Source organism: Podarcis liolepis (assembly GCF_965112155.1).
Source record: "Podarcis liolepis genome assembly, chromosome: 2".
NCBI classification, from domain to species: domain Eukaryota; kingdom Metazoa; phylum Chordata; class Lepidosauria; order Squamata; family Lacertidae; genus Podarcis; species Podarcis liolepis.
In genome coordinates, this window is record NC_139555.1 from 104,696,180 (window position 1) to 104,716,580 (window position 20,401).

General features: G+C 47.4%; 1 protein-coding gene across 2 annotated transcripts in view; it reads right to left on the minus strand.

Annotated features, from left to right (window-relative positions):
• QARS1 (glutaminyl-tRNA synthetase 1) overlaps positions 1 to 16,684 on the minus strand; it is a 30,617-nt gene extending 13,933 nt beyond the window's left edge. The window contains exons 1-13 of one of the 2 annotated variants that reach the window (XM_083491691.1): positions 16,488 to 16,684; positions 13,000 to 13,147; positions 10,639 to 10,748; positions 9,648 to 9,723; positions 8,676 to 8,740; positions 7,440 to 7,493; positions 6,503 to 6,563; positions 5,198 to 5,269; positions 3,707 to 3,792; positions 2,518 to 2,604; positions 1,617 to 1,716; positions 916 to 994; positions 708 to 816 (exon numbers count right to left, since the gene is read on the minus strand). In XM_083491691.1, the coding sequence (XP_083347817.1) occupies positions 708 to 816; positions 916 to 994; positions 1,617 to 1,716; positions 2,518 to 2,604; positions 3,707 to 3,792; positions 5,198 to 5,269; positions 6,503 to 6,563; positions 7,440 to 7,493; positions 8,676 to 8,740; positions 9,648 to 9,723; positions 10,639 to 10,748; positions 13,000 to 13,147; positions 16,488 to 16,610 (1,170 nt within the window). In that variant the 5' untranslated portion in view covers positions 16,611 to 16,684. Of the gene's footprint in view, positions 1 to 707; positions 817 to 915; positions 995 to 1,616; positions 1,717 to 2,517; positions 2,605 to 3,706; positions 3,793 to 5,197; positions 5,270 to 6,502; positions 6,564 to 7,439; positions 7,494 to 8,675; positions 8,741 to 9,647; positions 10,211 to 10,260; positions 10,749 to 12,999; positions 13,148 to 16,487 lie in introns of both variants that reach the window. The other variant, XM_083491692.1, reaches the window with a different exon arrangement.
• Positions 16,685 to 20,401: the final 3,717 nt, after the last annotated feature.

Below are 20,401 nucleotides of genomic sequence, written 5' to 3' on the forward strand. Positions count from 1 at the left end.
AACTTTGCTTCAGGATAAGAACAGAAATTGTGCTACGGCGGCGCGGCGGCAGCAGGAGGCCCCATTAGCTAAAGTGGTGCTTCAGGTTAAGAACAGTTTCAGGTTAAGAACGGACCTCCGGAACGAATTAAGTACTTAACCCGAGGTACCACTGTACTGTGCAACAAAGGCTGCTCCCCAAAATGCCAAATTCATGCCAATGAAGCCCAAGGAATGCAATCAGAGCAACGTATTATTTTTTTACTTATTTTACAAAAGTAATCCTGCTTCCAAGATTTGGTTATTTCAATGAGTTTTTGACCAGTAATGAAAGGAAATAAACTAAGTGGAAGGGCCCAGATAGAGGTAGTCAACATGCGATCCTTCAGATATCTGTTGGACTACAACTCCCATCATGCCTGACCATGGGCCATGCTGGCTAAAGCTAATGGGAGTTGTAGCACCATGTTGGCTATCCCCAGATTAGGACAAAGGACAATAGCCATCTAAGGAGGGCAGGGAGAAAGGTGTATAAAATAAGGACTCTGATTGCTGGAAGCACACCTGTATAATTTTATGAGCCATCATTGATTACTACAGGCATAACCATGGGGGCTAGAAACTTGTGGTGGTTGTTCTAAAAAAACAAACCAAAAAGGCAAGGCTGAGAATGCTGAATTCTCTAGCAGGGGAAGCCACCCTAGATTGCCCACATGAAATGGGAGTACCTCAAAAAGCAGGAGCGATTCCTCGACCGGCCGGTCTCGCCATGGAGAAGGAGGAGGATTATGTCCCTTGATTTCTTCCACCTTCTGGTGGCAAACGTAAGCATGGCCCCTGAGGGAGGGAAAGGACACAACCAGTCACAAGGGAAGGAAGAATGCACCTGTGTCAGGTGTTAACCCTTTCCCCCTTTTCAGCATCCAGCCTCCTCACCTCCGGATGAGATCCACCGCCCAGGAGTACAGCTGGTCAAAGTAATCGGAGGCGTGCGTCACCGCATAGGGGGTGTATCCTGGGGGAAATAAGGCCAGGTCATAAAAAAGTGTGCCCCCTTCATGCCACACTTGGCCCAGTCCCCACCGCTCCCCTCAAGCCCACGTCTTAGGGCAACAACTCCCCGAAACCCACCCTCAGACATCAGATCAGTTACTGTGAGAACAGGGTGCTGGACTAGATGGGGCCATTGACTGCCTGATCCAGCAGGCTCCTCTCCTGTAAACAAGCTGTTGCTACTCCTAAAAGCTTCATGTAAACAAGCCATCCGTAAGGGCCTCATTGTTGCACTTGAGCTTCACACCATGGTGCAAATTGGGCTAACCAGTGGTTGTTTTTTCTGAGGTTACCAGCACTGTTTTTTAATTATTATTATTATTAATATTATTATTATTATTTTATACCCCGCCACTCTGGGCGGCTTCCAACAAAAGAGAAGAGAAGCCACTGGTTAAAAGTGTGGCACTGATTGTAACTGTGTACTGGCATCTGTTTTTCTAGAAGGAAAGCACTGATGTTAACCTAGTATGGGGTCCACAAAGCCAACGGCCTTCCCCCCACCCCACCCTGGCCCACCCAGAGATACAGCTCTCTTTCGCTCAGGCAACATTTCCACATTTTGTAGCACAAGGTGCACATACCTAACCATTCCACTATGTCCCTGATGGCTGTGAAGTACTTCTCCTCCTCCTTTTCAGGATTTGTGTCGTCATAGCGCAAAAAGCAAATCCCGCCATTTGCCTGGTTGTGGGGAGAGAAATTAAGCAGAACAATTAAGCCACCCACGAGTTCAGCAAGACGTCAGCTTGGTCCCTAAAAGTAATTTCATTTTGTCATTCCCCTCCCTCCCCTCTTTCTACAAATCCCTTTAAATTCTAATCATTACTGACACAAAATACCTTTCCCTTATGGCCGCCAACTTAAGCAATGCACGTTGCTATACATAATTTCATATCTGTAATAATGCTGAAATATATATATATATATATATACACACATATACACACACACACACACACACTTTGACGCAACTTGGTTGATATATTCGGAAATGTTTATCTGAGTGTTCACTGTTCAATTTTTAGTTTTAATTTTATGTAATAGTTGCACGTCATATGCTTTAATGTGAACAAAGATATAGCTCAGCGCAAATGTGTTAAAACAGTTTAAAGATGAAAATGGAGAAAAATGATGTTACCTCAAAAAATAAATAAGTAGAATTAACATGTTCCAATTTGAAACTTCAATTTAACATGTAGGGAGTACAGTGCACACTAACAATGTATAAAACACTGAAGCAAATTAATAAATGCGTGCTTTCAAACAAGGTACATATAATCCTACTGTTATGTCTTCTGGCCTATATATCTATCATATGTTCTTATATGCTATGAGCCACTTTGGGGCCTATCTTTTTGAAAAGATGAAGATGAAGATGAGGCTGTCCCTCCCCACTCACTATCGCCTTCCACCCCAACCCCAGTTCAGCAAAAAGCTGAGTTTGCAGCAGGGCAGAGTGTGGAAAAGTGACCGGTCTCTCACCTTGGCAAAGCCGAAGTTAAAATTGATAGCCTTGGCGTGGCCAATGTGCAGGATGCCATTGGGCTCTGGAGGGAACCGAGTGCGCACCTGTGGCAGAAGACATTTTCAATGCAGTTAACCAAGATCTCCTTGGATGCAGTCTCCCCCTCAAAACCTCAAAGACACACCACACCCAGCCCCACCCAAAGGCCAGGGTGGGGCCTCTCCCCGGATCATAAGCTATGACAAAAATGTAGGGGTAAAGGTAAAGGACCCCTGGACGGTTAAGTCCAGTCAAAGGCGACTATGGAGTTGCAGCACTCATCTCACTTTCAGGCCGAGGGAGCCAGCGTTTCTCCACAGAAAGCTTTTCGGGTCATGTGGCCAGCAGGACTAAACTGCTACTGGTGCATGGAGAACCAAGACGGAAACCAGAGCACACAGAAACACCATTTACCTTCCCGCCACAGCTGTACCTATTTATCTACTTGCACTGGCCTGCTTTTGAACTGTTTGGTTGGCAGAAGCTGGGACAGAGCAACAGGAACTCACCCTGTCATGGAGATTTGAACCGCTGACCTTCTGATCAACAAGCCCAAGAGGCTCAGTGGTTTAGACCACAGCGGACCCTGCAGGAGTCTGCAGCAACATCCAGCTCACTAAGCAACCATGGCTGTGTCCTCTTTTCTTACAACTTGACATCACATACGTGCTAAAGGCAGGGGGGAGAATTTGGCTGTCTACGAGGCCTCATTTGTAGGGCTTCTGGTCCCTCTCATTATGCACAGTACATCCTTAGGGATTTAGGACATGGAAAACAGCAGCTTCACCACCGAGGAAGTGAGGACTAGGGAAAACAGAGGTCTCTGCTGCTTCTCAAAAACCTTTGCAAAGGCGAGCCCTTGTTCACCTGCACATGATTGGCATCAAATTTATTCTGTTGCTGGGCAGGAAAGAGTAAATCTGGCACCTAGAAAATGCCGGGGTTTTGCTCCCATGCACAGACACCCTTGTCCTACGCCTGCTAGAGCTAGGCATCTGTGGCATCTCACTGCTTCCCCAAATCTGGGTTTTGCCATAACAGCAGCTCGGGGGTCACAAGGTTTCACAGGGACTGAGAGATGCAAGTTACGGGGGTCAGCTGCTCCGTGAACCCAGCCTCCCAAAGGAAGAAGGATGGAAGATCTCCACCCCACCCCCCCAAGAGCACCTGTCCGCCTGTGATCTCCAGATGCTGCTTCAGTAAGTTCATGGTGTTGGGTGTGACAACGTAGCCTTCCGTTTTGTAGTTCTCACCTGGAAAGGTACAAGGGACATGATCAGCACGCGGTATGCAAATCAGCGAACTGCAGGCAGTGGCGGCTGAATAGTCTTATGCATTAAAATCAGAAGGCCCAGAAGGAACAAAACAAAAAACACCAGTCACTGAACCAGGATAATGTTGCATTCAAGTTTCCTCATTACCATTCTTTAGTTGATCATTTGCCCAGGTTTGCGGGGCTTAGTAATGTGGGGTTGTGGCTTCATAAGCGATCTTCCTACCTACCACCCCCAAACACACTTGTTTTTTGGCAGAGTCAGGTGCTGTTGGGTGCCGCCTGGTTGCAAGTGGGGCCAACTCCACCTACAAGAGATAAGCCACCGAAAGCCTAAATATAAGCAGTGCCACCATCAGAGCAGGACTTGGAAGCAGGGATCCCGGTCCACACTCAAAAGCACAAGCAAGGCCACAGCAATTTTGCCCCAAATCAGATTGTGCTATGATGCTGTTTTGCTACTGTTTTGTTTTAAATTCTGCGGCGATTTAGCTTCTATATATGCATATCCGTGCGCCTGTAGGCATGTATTAAAGTTTTTATGGGGGGGACGGGGACGTTTCCATTACGGGTCTTGAAAGACCTACACTGGCTCCCAGTACATTTCCGAGCACAATTCAAAGTGTTGGTGCTGACCTTTAAAGCCCTAAACAGCCTGGGTCCAGTATACCTGAAGGAGCATCTCCACCTCCATCGTTCTGCCTGGACACTGAGGTCCAGCACCGAGGGCCTTCTGGCGGTTCCCTCGCTACGAGAAGCCAAGTTACAGGGAACCAGGCAGAGGGCCTTCTCGGTAGTGGCACCTGCCCTGTGGAACGCCCTCCCACCAGATGTCAAAGAGAAAAATAACTACCAAACTTTTAGAAGACATCTGAAGGCAGCCCTATTTAGGGAAGCTTTTAATGTTTAATAGGTTATTGTATTTTAGTGTTTTGTTGGAAGCTACCCAGAGTGACTAGGGAAACCCAGCCAGATGGGCGGGGGTATAAATAATAAATGATGATGATGATGATGATCAAAGAAAAAACTGTAACCCGATACTGACCAACGCTGTACGGTTTTCTTTTCATCTGTCTTTATAGGCCCACCACAGCCTACAATGATAACATTCAAGGATTTGTACGGTAAGCTGCCTTGAGTTCCGTCTTGTCATGGAAATGCAGGGTGCAAATATATCCCAATATATAAATAAAGTATCTCCTAAACTCACAGGCAGGCTCCTGGTGTGCCATTTCCCACAACCATGAGCACAGCACAACTGGATACTGGCCCTCCTGACCCCAGTCACTCCTTTCCTTGACATCAGGCGATATCTGTGGTTTCCTGGCATATCAGGGAGCTCATCGGTGAAGGTGAGAAGAGACACGACCTCCAGGGCAGCTTACCTGGCTTATGGAATTTAAGCGCCTCGCCCCTCAGCTGCTCCATAAGGGATTTCGTCTCTTGGCATGCATCGCCTGGAGGGAAAGCAGTTGAGGTCAGAAGCCAGAGACTCAAGAAACAGACCCCCTTTCGCAGCAGCAACTGGGATAACTTCCTTCCCTTGCAATCTTTTAGCACCTCCACATACAGCTAGCAGTCTCCTGCCTGAAATTCTGAGAGCTGCTGCCAGTCCGTGTAGACAATGCTGAGCTGGACCAATGGTCTGTTTCAGTATAAGGCAGCTTCCTATGTCTTTGCTCCCGTTGGAAACTCCTCCAGGCAGGGCTTCTCTCTTGTTGCTCGTCACTCGGCCACGTACCTTAACTAACACTAACACTGTAGAACAGAGAGCCAGCATTCATAGTGGGGGGAGAGACAGCCTGAAGTAAAAGGAAAGCATTTGTCAGGAGTCTCATAGCCCTTACATGCTACAGCCTGAAGGACTCACAGTCCTGGCTATGGTCAGAGGTCACGTGATGCAGCAGCCTCCCTAATGCAGGCCTGGGTCTGCTTCATGCCTACATCTCCCTACACAGGAATGGAGGAAGCTGCCTTGGACAAAGGCCATTGGTCCATCTTGCTCAGCTCTGACTATACTGGCTGGCAGAGCATCTCCCTTTCCAAGCCCTACTGAACTTGAAACCTTCTGCATGCATAGCATATGCTCTACCGCTGAGTTACTGCCCTTCCTTCGGAAACCTATACATACGATCTTCAGCTTCTCACAACAGGAGAAAGGCAGAGAAGCAAAACCAAGTTTTGTCACAGCTACAGAAAGCCTTTGTAAGGCTGTTGTCACGATGAATTACTTCTCGAGAACACTAGAGGGCGCACTAGATCTCTGCCAAAGCTCATCACATGAAGGTTCCAGCAGGTGAGTGGAATTTTCCACGGCAGCAAGTTATTATTAAGAACTTAAGAACCACCCGCTGGATCAGCCCAGCATCTAGTTCTCACCAGATGCCTGTGGGGAAACCAGCGACCAGAGCAGGAGCCACAAGAGCACGCTGCCCTCCTGCGATTTCCTGGGGGAGCGGGTTCCATAGTGTGCTGTGTGATTATTGTTTTTAAAGCGACACAGCAAACACAATGGGAAGCTACTGCTGCCAGCATTCCACCCTCCCAGTCCTCTGTGTGCCCTTTCCTAAGAGAGAAGGGCGCTTGGGTCCGGCAGAGCTGTGTGCTTGCCAGGAACAGGCAAACATCCAGAGCAGCTCTGAGGCCTCCAAAACAAACACAAGGGAGAGCAGGTTCAGCCAAGGACTTACCGTTTTCCACCACTGCTGCCCTTCCCTTCTTGTCTGGCTCGGTGGCACGGGCCTTCGGGGCCTGACAAAGCAACAAGGAAGAGTTTAACTGGACCTGGCCTTGAGGGCCTCCGTGGTGAAGAGGAGCCAAGGTTTTAAAGACAGCCCCGCACACGGAAATCTAGTAGGCAAAGCTCTTCCTGGCGCAGAGACAAGCCATGGAAGAAGCTTTACCTGCTAGATTTCCGTGTGCGGGGCTGCAGTGAAAGAAAGAGTGAAAGAGTGAAAGAAAGAGTGAAATGGCAGTGAAAGAAAGAGTGGGGAATTAAAGACGAGGAGGTCAATGTTTTCCTAAAAAGAACTTTGCCCTAGAATCCCTATGTCAAGTGACAATTCTTTGCTCTCCCCGGCTTACTGCATACAATGGAAATCACAAGTTTGCAACGCTGCCTTATTCCCAGATTCAGAGACACACGGGCCAAAATAAATGGGAAGAATCCATAAAGCATGCTTTTAAAGACTGAGGTGGGATGGGATGGATGTTTCATTGGCCCCTCAGACACCGTGTCCTGAGCACGGGTGCCACTACCTACACACCCCGAGGTAGCGGAGGTTTCAAAGAAAGGCTCACACATCCCCACCATTAATGGTTTCTGCCCATATTAGACAAGGATGGAGAGAACCTGTGGGCCCTCCAGATGTTGCTGAGCTCCAGCTCCCATCAGCCTCAGGCAGCATGGCCAAGAGTCAGGGATGATGGGAGTTGTAGTCAGCATCTGGGAGGGCTGTGGGATTGGGGGTTTTAGATGAATCCTGTGCACTCTATTGCACACCTGAAGTGGAAACCACTAACACACTCCAGAAAGGAAGGAAGGAAGGAAGGAAGGAAGGAAGGAAGGAAGGAAGGAAGGAAGGAAGGAAGGGAAAGGAAGGAAGGGAAAGGAAGATAAACACTTACCTTTGATTTCTTTTCCAGGTCAGCTTCTGTCTTTGGGCCCAGCAAGTGGAGCACCTGCAGGAGAGGAAAAGCACAGAAGGAAGGAATTGACTGGTTGCCTTGGGTTTGACCTGGCCCTCTTAAGTTCCTTCTCTCTACCTCCCCTCCCCAGGGCAGAACTCTTCTTATGTCAGAGATGGGGAACCAGATACTGCTGGCCTCCAGCCCCCGCCAGCCCCACTCAGCCTGGCCCATGGAGTTCAGCAACAGCTGGCCCAACGCTGCCTTACAAAAAACACACCAGGCCAAAGCAAGAAAGCAAAACCCACTGATCCGGCGTAAATGTCAGCGTGTCTCTGTAGGAGCACAAAATTTAGTCTGATGCTACAGCATCTTTTCACGATTTGAGCCCACATAGGAGGATACAGTTGTGGTTCCACTGTGAATGCAGTGTTTCTACTGGGTAAGGAAGCATGCGGTAGAAAAAACAGCATCCTGAGAATGCCAGGATTTTTATTTTTTGTTTTTAAGTTTCCAGTTACAAAAATAGACCTGAAGGGATGTGGGTGATGCTGATGAAGATCTCAGTAACCAAGGCAGTTGTCTTAGCACAGTGATGGCCAAACTTGGCCCTCCAGCTGTTTTGGGACTACATTTCCCATCATCCCTGACCACTGGTCCTGGTAATTAGGGATGATGAGAGTTGTAGTCCCAAAACAGCTGGAGGGCCAAGTTTGGCCATCACTGTAGACTTAGCAGGAGTCCCAGTGTGCAAAGCGCAGAACTTTTAGCACCTTGGCCCCTCCCAAAAATCTGAGAAACGGATATGCAAAACAGGGGCATGCAAATGTAGTTACATAATATATACAGGTCACAGGGCAGCACTACAGGAGAAATTTGCAGCGCCGAGTCTTGGTTGTGGAACCTATTTTTTGTTTAAAACATGTTTTTAACCCTACCCTTCTTCCAGGGAGCTTAGTGGTGCAAAAGGCTCTCTCCACACCTCATATTACCTGCACAACCATCCTGCGATGTAGGTTAGGCTAAGAGAGATCAGCTGGCCCATTGGGCTTCACAGACGATGGGGGATTTGAACCTAGGTCTCCCCAGGGCTGACCCTTGGCACTTAGAAGCCTCTGCATCACCCTGGTTCTTTAAGGGGGAGGACCTGCTGATTCTGTTGCAACGACCCAGCCAATCCCCACCTGCCTTCTCCAAAATCCCTTGTCCAGATTTGCAGGCCCCCCCCCGACTCACCTGAAGGTCCACCTCGTTCTTAATGATTTTCCCATCAGCCCACTTCAACTTGCTCCGCGCCTCCCCTGCAAAAGAGAAAGGAAATCAGAGCAGTCATTGACAATCCGCTGAACTCTGGGCAGGACTCTGAAGCATAGGTCCAGGTCCCAATGGAGCTACACACACCCCCAGGCCCTGTTTGCAGGATCCCCAGAGATGTCTGGCTGCCCATTGTGAGAGCAGGACGCTGGAATGATGCCCTAATCTGGCAGGGATCTTCTGGTGTTCTTAGGGCTTCTGGATAACAGCAGCTGGGAAACACGGGTGGAAGATGGCTGCTGCCCTCATGTCTTGCTTGTGGGATTCCAAGAGGCATCTAGCTGGCTACTGCAGGACCAGGATGCCCAACTAGAGGGGCCTTTGGTCTGGCCCAGCAGGGCTCTTCGTACCTTAGGAACACAGGAAGCTGTCTTCATCGGACCATTGGCCCATCTTGCTCAGCGCTGTCTACAGCAGGGTTTCCCAAACGGGGGTCTCCCGCTGTTTTTGGACTACAGTTCCCATCATCCCTGACCACTGGTCCTGCTAGCTAGGGATGATGGGAGTTGTAGTCCAAAAACAGCTGGAGACCCCAGTTTGGGAAACCCTGGACAGGACGGATTGGCAGCGGCTCTCCAGGATTTCAAGACAGGGAAGCACCCTCAGCCCTACCTGGGGTGGATTTAACCAGAGATCTTCTTCTGCATGCAAGGGCGATTTTCTACTACTGAGCTACAGCCCCTTCCGATATGTTCCTGTGTTCACGGTTAGTCCTATGGCGGAGTGCACTGGCTGAGTTTGCAAAGGGAGTGGGCGGGTTTAAGAAGAAATGAGCAGAGTTTGGAAAACACACAGGGTCAGGTTGCGGAATGAGCACAGTGAAGCACCAGCAGTAAGCACGTGTTTCACAATGGGAACGTACTTGCAGACTCCCCTGCCCCGCCTGTCACTCACCCATCAAAAGCCCCATGTTAAAGCGGTAACGCTCCGAAAGGAGCTGGGCTCTGTGTTTGCTGATGGAAGCTTCCACCTAGGAAGGAAAAGAGAAAATCTGATTATAAAATGAGAGAGAGAGAGAAACTAGAGCCAGTTCAAGTGGCTTTCAGACAAGGCTAAATACAAGGCAATAAGGTGGGGTGGGAAAGGTCTAAATGTTAGTGCTGACCTTTAAACCCCTAAACGGCCTCGGTCCAGTATATCTGAAGGAGCGTCTCCACCCCCATCGTTCTACCCAGACACCGAGGTCCAGCGACGAGGGCCTTCTGGTGGTTCCCTCACTGTGAGAAGCCAAGTTACAGGGAACCAGGCAGAGGGCCTTCTCGGTGGTGGCGCCCTCCCATCAAATGTCAAAGAAAACAACAACTACCAGACTTTTAGAAGACATCTGAAGGCAGCCCTGTTTAGGGAAGCTTTTAATGTTCGATGAATTACGGCATTTTAATATTTTGTTGGAAGCTGCCCAGAGTGGCTGGGGAAGCCAAGCCAGATGGGTGGAGTATAAATAATAAATAATAATACTAATAATACTACTACTACTAATAATTATTATTATCATCATCATCATCACACTTTTCTTCCTTTTTTGCCGAACAACAGAGCCTCTTCCCTGCCAGACAGAGCTTCCCAAACCCTCCCCGACACTGGAGGGAAGTTACTGAGCCATTAGGACACTTTCCCACCTTTGGGCCTGGATATCTGAGTCTTCCTAAAAGCCCTGATCCTCTTTTGGCCAGGCAACTACCCAAGTGGATGTGCTTGGCAGGATTCTCTGTGATTCAGGCTTAAGCAACAACACAGACCTTGCCTTGCACACGTCTCTCTTGGCAAAAACACAAAGACACACAGAGGCCTGGGTAGACACCCTTTGCCCAGCTCCAAGCGTGGAAGACAGGTCCGTGATGGGGCATGGCACCACTTGCTGCTCCTACCAAGGGCTGACACTCACCGCCTCTTCGATCTGCTCTGGCGTCACGATCACGCCAATGCCACATTCCCTGGCAAAGTCTGCTGCATCAATGGGCTCCACAGGGTGGCTTTTGACGTACTCCAGAGCCGCTGCAGGCACAAAGAACGCAGATGTATTACGAGAAGGAACGCCTGTGTGTTAAGAGTGGATAAAGTGGACTGGAGAGAGACCTGGGTTCAAATCCCCACTTAGCTATAAAGTGTTGGGATGCTGCTGGGGAGACGGAGGCATTTGGCAGGCCCCCAGCTGGCTCTAGCCACCGGTCGGCAGCCGGGCGACACTCCGGTTCCCGGTACAGCATCAATCAGCGACACGAGGCTCAGATACGTTCAGAAGCTGTGCACGCTCTTATCAGCAGAGTGAATACAGTGGTGCCTCACAAGACAAAAAGAATCCGTTCTGTGATTCTCTTCGTCTTGCGGTTTTTTCGTCTTGCGAAGCAAGCCCATTGAAGGATTAGCGGATTAGCGCTATTAGCGGCTTTTACCGGCTTATCTGCTGATCGGATCAGCTGATAAGCGGCTTAGCGGCTTAGAAAAGGGGGGGGGAGGAAAAAAACCCAGCAGGAACTCACAAGACATTGTCGTCTTGCGAAGCAAGCCCATAGGAAATTCGTTTTGCGAAGCACCTCCAAAACGGAAAACTCTTTCGTCTAGCGAGGCATTCGTCTTGCGGGGCACCACTGTAAATCCTCACAACAGAAGTGGCGGACAGAGACATGTGTACAGCATTTAATCAGCATAGTTCAGGAACAAAGGAAAAAACATGTCTGCTTCCCTTCGTCTCCAGCAAAACAACAAGATAGCAAAAGCAGCATACAAATAGAAGTTTCCAGCAGACTGCGCTGAAATTAAAGAGGCATGTGACACACAACTGTCATGCCTGTTCCCTTTTAAGGTGGAACGGAACTATATCCTAACATAAAGCTCATCTGGTGTTTCTCTGCCAGTTAAGTGTCTCTCAGCCTAACCAACCTTACAAGGTTGTTATGAAGGTAACATCGGGGTGGGGAGAGAGGAATCACCAATCTTCATCACTCCCAACTCCTTGGAGGGCGAGACTACAATTAAACTATAGGATTGTAGAAGATTTGGAAGGGACCACGAGGGTCACCTGGAAACAGAGGAATAATTTGCAGGATGTGGGGCTCGTACCAGCGTCCCTATGATTAAGAGTCTCATGCTTTATTGAGCTACCCCCAATAAATCAACACATTAACAAATCAAAGGAAAGAAAAGTCATTGGGAGAAACAAGCAGCAGCCCTGGCCCTGCAAGACAAGCCTTCTCAAGGCAAGGCTGGCGGCGGCATTTTACATTATGCTCAGGATTCAGTTCCTTGTTAAAAAAGTTTTTTATTTATACTTTTCAAATTTATTCATTTCATTAGTTTTAAGACCAATTTAACATTTCAAAATTTGACTTCCTCCCCCCTTTTTCTGTGGTTGCATAAATTTATTTTTTAATATCTTCTGCATATCCAAATGCGTTTAACCTGCTCATTTAATTATCTATTGTAAATATATACTCCTATAAAACTGTAGGTTATTACAATAATCCTGCTAACGTTTTCATCTGTTTACAATTTATCTGCAAATATTCAACAAACCATTTCCATTCTTTTATAAAAAGTTGGTTATCTTGATTTCTTATTCTGCCGGTAAGTTTCGCAGCTTGGGCTCAAGGGAGGATTTGTCCACAGGCAGAACTAGCCAGCAGCTGTGCCAGGTTCTTGTGCCAGGTTTCCCTGTGACAGTCTGTGTGAGCCACCTGGACTGTTTTACTAAGCCACTTTCAGAAGCCTCCAGCATGGGAGAACCAGGACAAACCCTGCTTTCTGCATGGAACACCCTAGGTTCAGGAGGCTGCTAGGATAGCCAATGTGCTGGCCTCCAGATATTTGGGCGAACACTCCCACCATCCCTGACAATTGGCCCCATTGAGTGGGGCTGATAAGAACTGTAGTCTGAAGCATCCAGAGGGCACCATTTTGACTACACTGGGATTAAGCTGCAGGAGAAGAAAAGTACTGATGGACTGAGAATTACATTGCCGGAGAACTTTGTTGTTCCAGAGACACAACCCTAATATACGGATAGCTAACAAAGTGCCTTCTCAATGTTTCGGACTACAATTCTCATTCAGCATTGCCAATGATCAGGAATGATGGGAGTTGTAGTCCACAACACATGGAAGGCACCACATCGGCGACCTTTGCTCTAACGCCTGGTTGCGTATTCAGCGCGAGGCTTGGTGACTTAAGGCAGAGCTGTGCAATTAAAAGGGTGAAATTCATGAAGGGAGCATCTTTGCCGCAGCCGGCATAAACCCTAAATGTGTACCATTGAGCTGCAGGTCTGTAACTATCTTCTTGGTAGCGATATACTCCACAAGGAAGCCAAGATGCTTTGGGTCCTTAAGCCTGGAGGCCACATTGTATAACAGGGTGCCAACTGTCTTGTCAGCAGCTGAGCCAAGGATTTCTTGAGCCTAGAAGAGAGAGAGGGGTCAACAGGAGAGTTAAAAGCTGGTTTGGTGTACAGTCATACCTCGGGTTGAATGTGCTTTGGGATGAGCGAGTTTGAGTTGCGCTCCACAGCAACCCGGAAGTAACGGAGCGTGTTACTTCCAGGTTTCGCCGCTTGCACATGCGCAGACGCTCAGAATGACGTCGTGCGCATGCCCAGAAGCGGCGAAAAGCGACGCATGCGCGCGCAGACGTGCCGTCACTTGTTACGTTTGCTTCTAGATGTGAATGAAGCTCCAGAACGGATCCCGTTCACATCTAGAGGTACCACTGTAATGGCTGGTGTCCGTCTAAAGATGTTAAGAAGAGGTGACAGGAGAGGTTTCTGCAGAATGAGACAGAGAAGCTCATAGGAAGCTGCCATATACTGAGTCAGACCCCTGAGGTCTATCTAGCTCAGTATTGTCTACACTGACTGGCAGCAGCTCTCCATGGTTTCAGGCAGAAAACGTTCCCCATCCTACCTTCAAGGGATTGAATTTGGATAGATGCTCTACCACTAAGCTATGACCCTTCTCTTCCCAGTTTCCTTCTTGTGCAACCGCAGGACACCATCTCCACCCTGCCCCTTCCCAACTTAAGAGCCAGCATTACAGAACTGCCCTGGTTGCAGAGGGGAACGTCCCAGCAACCAGCAGAGGGATTTTTATGCAACGCCCGTGTCGTTTTGTTGGGTTGATGCACCGTTGTGTTTGGGTGCCTATGCACAAGGGATAACTATGCAACAAGCAATTCCCAGCATGCTGTTGCATTACGACAGCCCCAAACGGATACGGCTGTGGTTCATTAAACTCTGTGAAGAAACTCTTGCATCTCTCTGCAGCAATGTAGGTGAATCATCTGCATTTTGGGAACTATAATTTGAACAGTCTACTCTCCAATGACAGAATGAATGGGTACACCCTGCTTTGTAAGTAGACACTGGCCAATCCCACCCCACCCCAATGATTTCATCCTGGTCAAGAAAAACAGGAAACAAGCGCAAAAATCAGCTGACTTCTTGCTCTCTTGGTTATCTTCAAGGAGCTTCTCTCACCAGCAGGACTTTCACTTTCAGATTTTTAGAAACATTTCCAGAAGGAAATTCCACTGCAGAACAAGGCTGATGTTGTCTGAAAAGTAACTGCTTGCAACGTGGTAAGCTAGAATATGTCGGAAACGTTTCCACCAACCTTATTTTTATCACATAAACACGGAAACATACGCTGACCTTGAAAGTAAATCTGAACGCACACCTGCTTTTTAGTCCTCATCCTGAAACTGAATTAAGCCCAAGTACACATAGCTCCCTTTCTCTCTTCTTCCCATGTCACCACAAATTGCAAGCCATGCTACAAGCAAATGAAATGTATCCTTAATGTAGGTAAAGGTAAAGGGACCCCTGACCATTAGGTCCAGTCGTGGCCGACTCTGGGGTTGCAGCACTCATCTCGCTTTATTGGCCGAGGGAGCCGGTGTACAGCTTCCGGGTCATGTGGCCAGCATGACTAAGCCGCTTCTGGCGAACCAGAGCAGCGCACGGAAACGCCGTTTACCTTCCCGCCGGAGCGGTACCTATTTATCTACTTGCACTTTGACGTGCTTTCGAACTGCTAGGTTGGCAGGAGCTGGGACCAAGCAACGGGAGCTCACCCTGTTGTGGGGATTTGAACCGCCGACCTTCTGATCGGCAAGCCCTAGGCTCTGTGGTTTAACCCACAGCGACACCCGCGTCCCTATCCTTCATGTAGCAGCAGGAAAAAACTCATAGTAACTTGATCATCTGAAACAACAACTGAAATTTGTTTATTTGAAGCATTTCTACCTCTTTCCTCATCCAAAAAAAGTCCCAAAGTGGATTATGTAAGGCCAATAAAAAGAAGAGAGTTCATGAAATGGGACAGAACCACAGCTATAACTTGAGTCCAGCCTACAACAGTAAACAAGTCAGAGGATTTACAAAAGGCTCCTGAGACGTTATCCTTGCTTTGAATCACCCCCATTGGGGACTCACAGGAGGCCCTAATAAGTTCAGTTCCAAAACTCGGTTCCTAACCCAACAGATAATACTTATTAAACATTTGACATTATTATTCTGTTTTTCTTTTTCATTCTTGGGAGTTTCAAACTGCAGAGATATAGCCCCGCTGAATTCAACAGTAGTCACATCCTGAGTAGGACAGGACTACATGCAGGCTTATTCAGAAGAGAGTGCCATTCAGCTCAATAGGTCCAACTGCCCAGGAAGTGTGTTTAAGATTGCATTGCTAAAATAGCTAGGGACAGGCCCTGAGGCATGATGGTGCAGCACGTTCAGATTTGAAATAAACCTTTAAAATAAAAAATATCTTCTCGCCCTTTGCAGGAGATCACAGGACAGAACACTGAACTCGGAAACCATCCTTTCTTACAGTCACATCCAGTCTATCTATCCTCTGCCCTCTCTTTGACAACGACTTGCAGATCTCCTAATTTTAGAGGGTTCGCCAAACTGCATTATCTCTGTGAAGAGTCACTGAAGCATGATAAAAATGAGAGATCATTCAGAACTGTGTCATATACAGTCATACCTCGGGTTGAAGTAGCTTCAAGTTAAGTATTTTCGGGTTGCGCTCCGCGGCGACATGGAAGTAACGAAGCACGTCACTTCTGGGTTTCGCCACTCACACATGCACAGTCGCTCAAAATGACATCACGCACATGCACGGAAGCAGCGAAACGTGACCCGCACAGTCGCTTCTTACATTTACTTCAGGATGCGAACGGGGCTCTGGAACAGATCCCGTTTGTATCCAGAGGTACCACTTGTATACAGTGGTACCTCGGGTTAAGTACTTAATTCATTCCGGAGGTCCGTTCTTAAGCTGAAACTGTTCTTAACCTGAAGCACCACTTTAGCTAATGGGACCTCCTGCTGCCGCCACTGCACGATTTCTGTTCTCATCCTGAAGCAAAGTTCTTAACCTGAAGCACTATTTCTGGGTTTGCGGAGTCTGTAACCTGAAGCGTATGTAACCCGAGGTACCACTGTAGAGGAATGGAGGAGAGTGAAGGGTTTTTTGGTTTTGGGTTTTTTGAGGGGGTAGGGTCGCCCCATTCCTTCTTCGAGCAGCTTTATGACAAGCAGAACTTCAACCCCTCTGCAGCATTTTCTGGCCTGGAAATGCAGTGATGGGGGTGAGCTACACCTGTTGGATTTCAGCCTGTCAGGTTGCTCTCAAAGATACAGGAGCACTACCGGTGTGGGGAGAGAGACTAGAGGGGGAGAGTTGGCAGCCTGGGAACTGAAACCAACGGAGTCTCTTAGGAGCAAAGCGACGGTACCTGCACGACGGCCTCGCGAAGCAGCGCGCTGAGCGCCTGGTTCCGAAGGGTCTCGCGAGCCTTGCTTTCGCTCAGACCGATGCTAACGAAAAGCTCCAGCGCGCCCGGCTCGTCGGCCGCCATGCTGCTCCTCGCAGCCGCCTCTACTTCCGCCCGACGTAGGGCGCGTCGGCTTCCCAGCCCAACCAACCATGCGCAGAGTGGGTAGGGGGCGGGTCAAGGAGCGGGGGAAAACCAACCCGAAGCTGCCGTCGGTCTTTCGGCCAATGGGAAGCGCCGCCAGGAACGCCCGCCTCCCCATGGCCCCGCGGCAAATCCGAGAGAGGCGAATGTGGCGCTGGGCGCGGCCGGCGGGTTGCTTCTCGTTGCATCATCACTCGAAGGTGACGTTTTTTTGAAGAGCGAGGGATCAGGTGGCCATAGAGATAGAAAGAGAGTAGAGAGAGCTTTGTGCACAGATTTTTACATTAAAAGTCACTTGTAATAAGTTGAAGGAGGTTTTAAAATTGGATTGTTTATAAGGTTTTATGGACAAGTATATTATAATGGAACCAAGACGGAGAGTGGAGGGAAGTCGACCCAAATTTATGGTTTAATTTGGTTATGATTTTTTTCCTAGTTTTTTGTATTGTTATTTCTGGAAAATTAATAAATTGTTAGTTATCAAGAAAGAAAGAAAGAAAGAGAGTAGAGAGAAATGCAGCAGAAGGTCCTGAGTTCAATCCCTGACCTCTCCAGGTAGGTTTGCCAAAAATCTCAGAGGACTGCTGCCGGTCAGTGTAAGTAATACTGAGCTAGATGGGCCAATGTTTTAACTCGTGTAATCATAGGGGTCCGTATAGTTAAAGCTATGGTTTTCCCAGCAGTGATGTATGGAAGTGAGAGCTGGACCATAAAGAAGGCTGATCGCCAAAGAATTGATGCTTTTGAATTATGGTGCTGGAGGAGACTCTTGAGAGTTCCATGGACTGCAAGAAGATCAAACCTCTCCATTCTTAAGGAAATCAGCCCTGAGTGCTCACTGGAAGGACAGATCCTGAAGCTGAGGCTCCAATACTTTGGCCACCTCATGAGAAGAGAAGACTCCCTGGAAAAGACCCTGATATTGGGAAAGATGGAGGGCAGAAGGAGAAGGGGACGACAGAGGACGAGATGGTTGGACAGTGTTCTCGAAGCTACCAGCATGAGTCTGACCAAACTGCGGGAGACAGTGGAAGACATGAGTGCCTGGTGTGTTCTGGTACATGGGGTCACAAAGAGTCGGACACGACTAAACAACTAAACAACAACAACAATCATAGGGGTCCCTTTACATTTTAATCATATTATTGTAGAGTTGGAAGGGACCCTGAGGACTATGCAACTGTCCTGTGCAGGGGATTGAACCTGCAACCTTGGCGTGCACTACATGGTCACTTAAAAACCTTTTATGCTAAAGATGTTTATTATGGGAAGTCTTGAGTGTTGTGCAAGTAAATGGGGCATGGGCACAGCTACCTGCTTTTTGAGAGCTGGCATTGGGTTTTTGCAGCAACCGGAGGAATCGTTGGAGGAATCCTTTGCAGCAGTGTTTATGGACATTAGTGAAGCCAGCAGTTTAAACTCTGATAACATCCCTAATTTTCTGTCTCAGTAAGGATGTTCTTTGTAGTATTACAGTAGGGAATAATAATTCTGGACTACATAGCATCATCTCTCTCTTATCACGAATCCTCTCTCCACATCTGGAAATACAAATAATTCTGGACTACCCACAATACAAGAGGGACGCGGGTGGCGCTGTGGGTTAAACCACAGAGCCTGTTTCCGTGCGCTGCTCTGGTTCACCAGAAGTGGCTTAGTCATGCTGGCCACATGACCTGGAAGCTGTACGCCGGCTCCCTCGGCCAATGAAGCGAGATGAGCGCCACAACCCCAGAGTCGGCCACGACTGGACCTAACGGTCAGGGGTCCCTTTACCTTTACCCACAATACATATAACTGCACTACCCACAATATAGAGATAATACTGTTGAACCTTTCCCACCCTATATTCAATAAGAATGGTTTTAATTGACCACTCAGTCAGGAAGGATTTGCAGGGCTTAAAAAAATATTCATTTATAGCGTTTTCACCCTGCTCTTCTGTTATGTACTGAGTTGAAGAGGATCCAAAAGGCAGCAGTCTGATTGGTCCTAGAACAATAGGATTCAGAATATTGCAATCTAATTGGTCCTAGAACAATAGGGTCCAGAATTCAGCAGTCTGATTGGTCCTAGAACAATACAGCAATATGATTGGTCTGCAGGAGCCACCCAATCCAGCTCCAGGTGGAAATGAATCCACAACCTGATTGGCCTACAGGAGAATCCCAGAATTTGCCAATCACGTGCGGCCCATTGTGTAAATAATGTATATAAAGCAGATATTTTGGGAAAACTTTCATTCCTCACTACTATGAGCTGAATAAAGAGCATAAAATCCACACTCGACTCCGAGTATATTTCATCTTCAGTCAGAAAAGGCTTCCAGGACAGCTTATAAATATTAGCGATAAAACAGCCCCTACCCTGAGGTTTAGAATCTAAAAGACATGACACAAAAGGAAAAGTGATTGAGAGGGCAGAGGGGGAAAAGGAAGCTTGGCAACTTGTTCTTGTAATGACCAGTTGGAACAGAACTATTTGGAGAAAAGGAGCCAAAAGTTGTTGATCTCTCATCAGAGCTGACAGAGATGCCCTGCAGTCTCATCTCTCCCTTTGCTAGAGGCTGATGGAAGACTGGAAATGTTTTACAAACCAGCAGAAATGGCTTTCTCACAACACAATAAGTCCATGTGCTATTGCACCCGACCTAAAACTTTATTACGAGGCAGCCTGTTTCACCTGGTTAAAAGATTGGTGCACGTTGCAGGATCCGGACCTCCTGGACCTGGAAGCTTTTGACAACCGTTGGGGATGGCATGCCTACCTAATATATGAAAAAGTGAAAATTCATAAAAAATTTACCAACCATATAATAAGAAGGTCACTCTTTGCTGTATGGGAAAAATATAAAGATCTGATGGAGCCTAAAGTCCCGTGGTGGACTTCTCCAGTAGAAGCCATAGCAGTAAAACGGAAAAATACTCAGGAAAGCTGGCCAACATATAAAATACTTCTAAAAAATGAAGATAACCAAATAAAATTTAAAAACTTTGAGGAAATAAGAGAACACATTTCAGACTGGTTCCAATACCATCAGTTATTTGAAAAATTTAAATCTGACAAACAAAAGGGGTTCTCAACCGAAATTTCCCGATTCGAATCTGATCTTGTAAATTCTAAAAGAAAAACTCTTTCCAAAACTTACCGACTCCTCCTTGACTGGACAGTCAAGGAGGAGGAGGTAACAGTGGCAATGGTGAGGTGGTCACAGGATTTTGGCCACTCAATAACCATGGCCCAATGGGAAAATTTATGGAAGATCAATTGGAAATTCACAAATTGTTACACGATTAGAGAGAACTTTCAAAAAATGCAACCTCGATGGTATCTAACACCATGGAAACTTTCAAAAATGTATAAAAATGTGTCAAGTAATTGTTGGAGATGCGGAGACTCAGGAACATTCTACCATATGTGATGGACATGTAGGAAAATACAGGTATTCTGGGAGAGTATCCATGCAGAACTGCAAAAAATGCTAAAGACCTCTTTCAATAAAAAACCAGAGGCCTACCTCCTAGGAATAACAGATTTGGATATTCCACAAAAGAGAAAGGGTATTTTTTTATATGCGACGACGGCAGCAAGAGTTTTGATCGCAGCAAAATGGAAGAGTAATGAAATCCCCTCTATACAAGATTGGATCCAAAAGCTGACAGAATATGCCGAATTAGATGGTTTATCAGAAAAAATAAAGAATAAATCAAAACAGGAATTTGTTTCTAAAT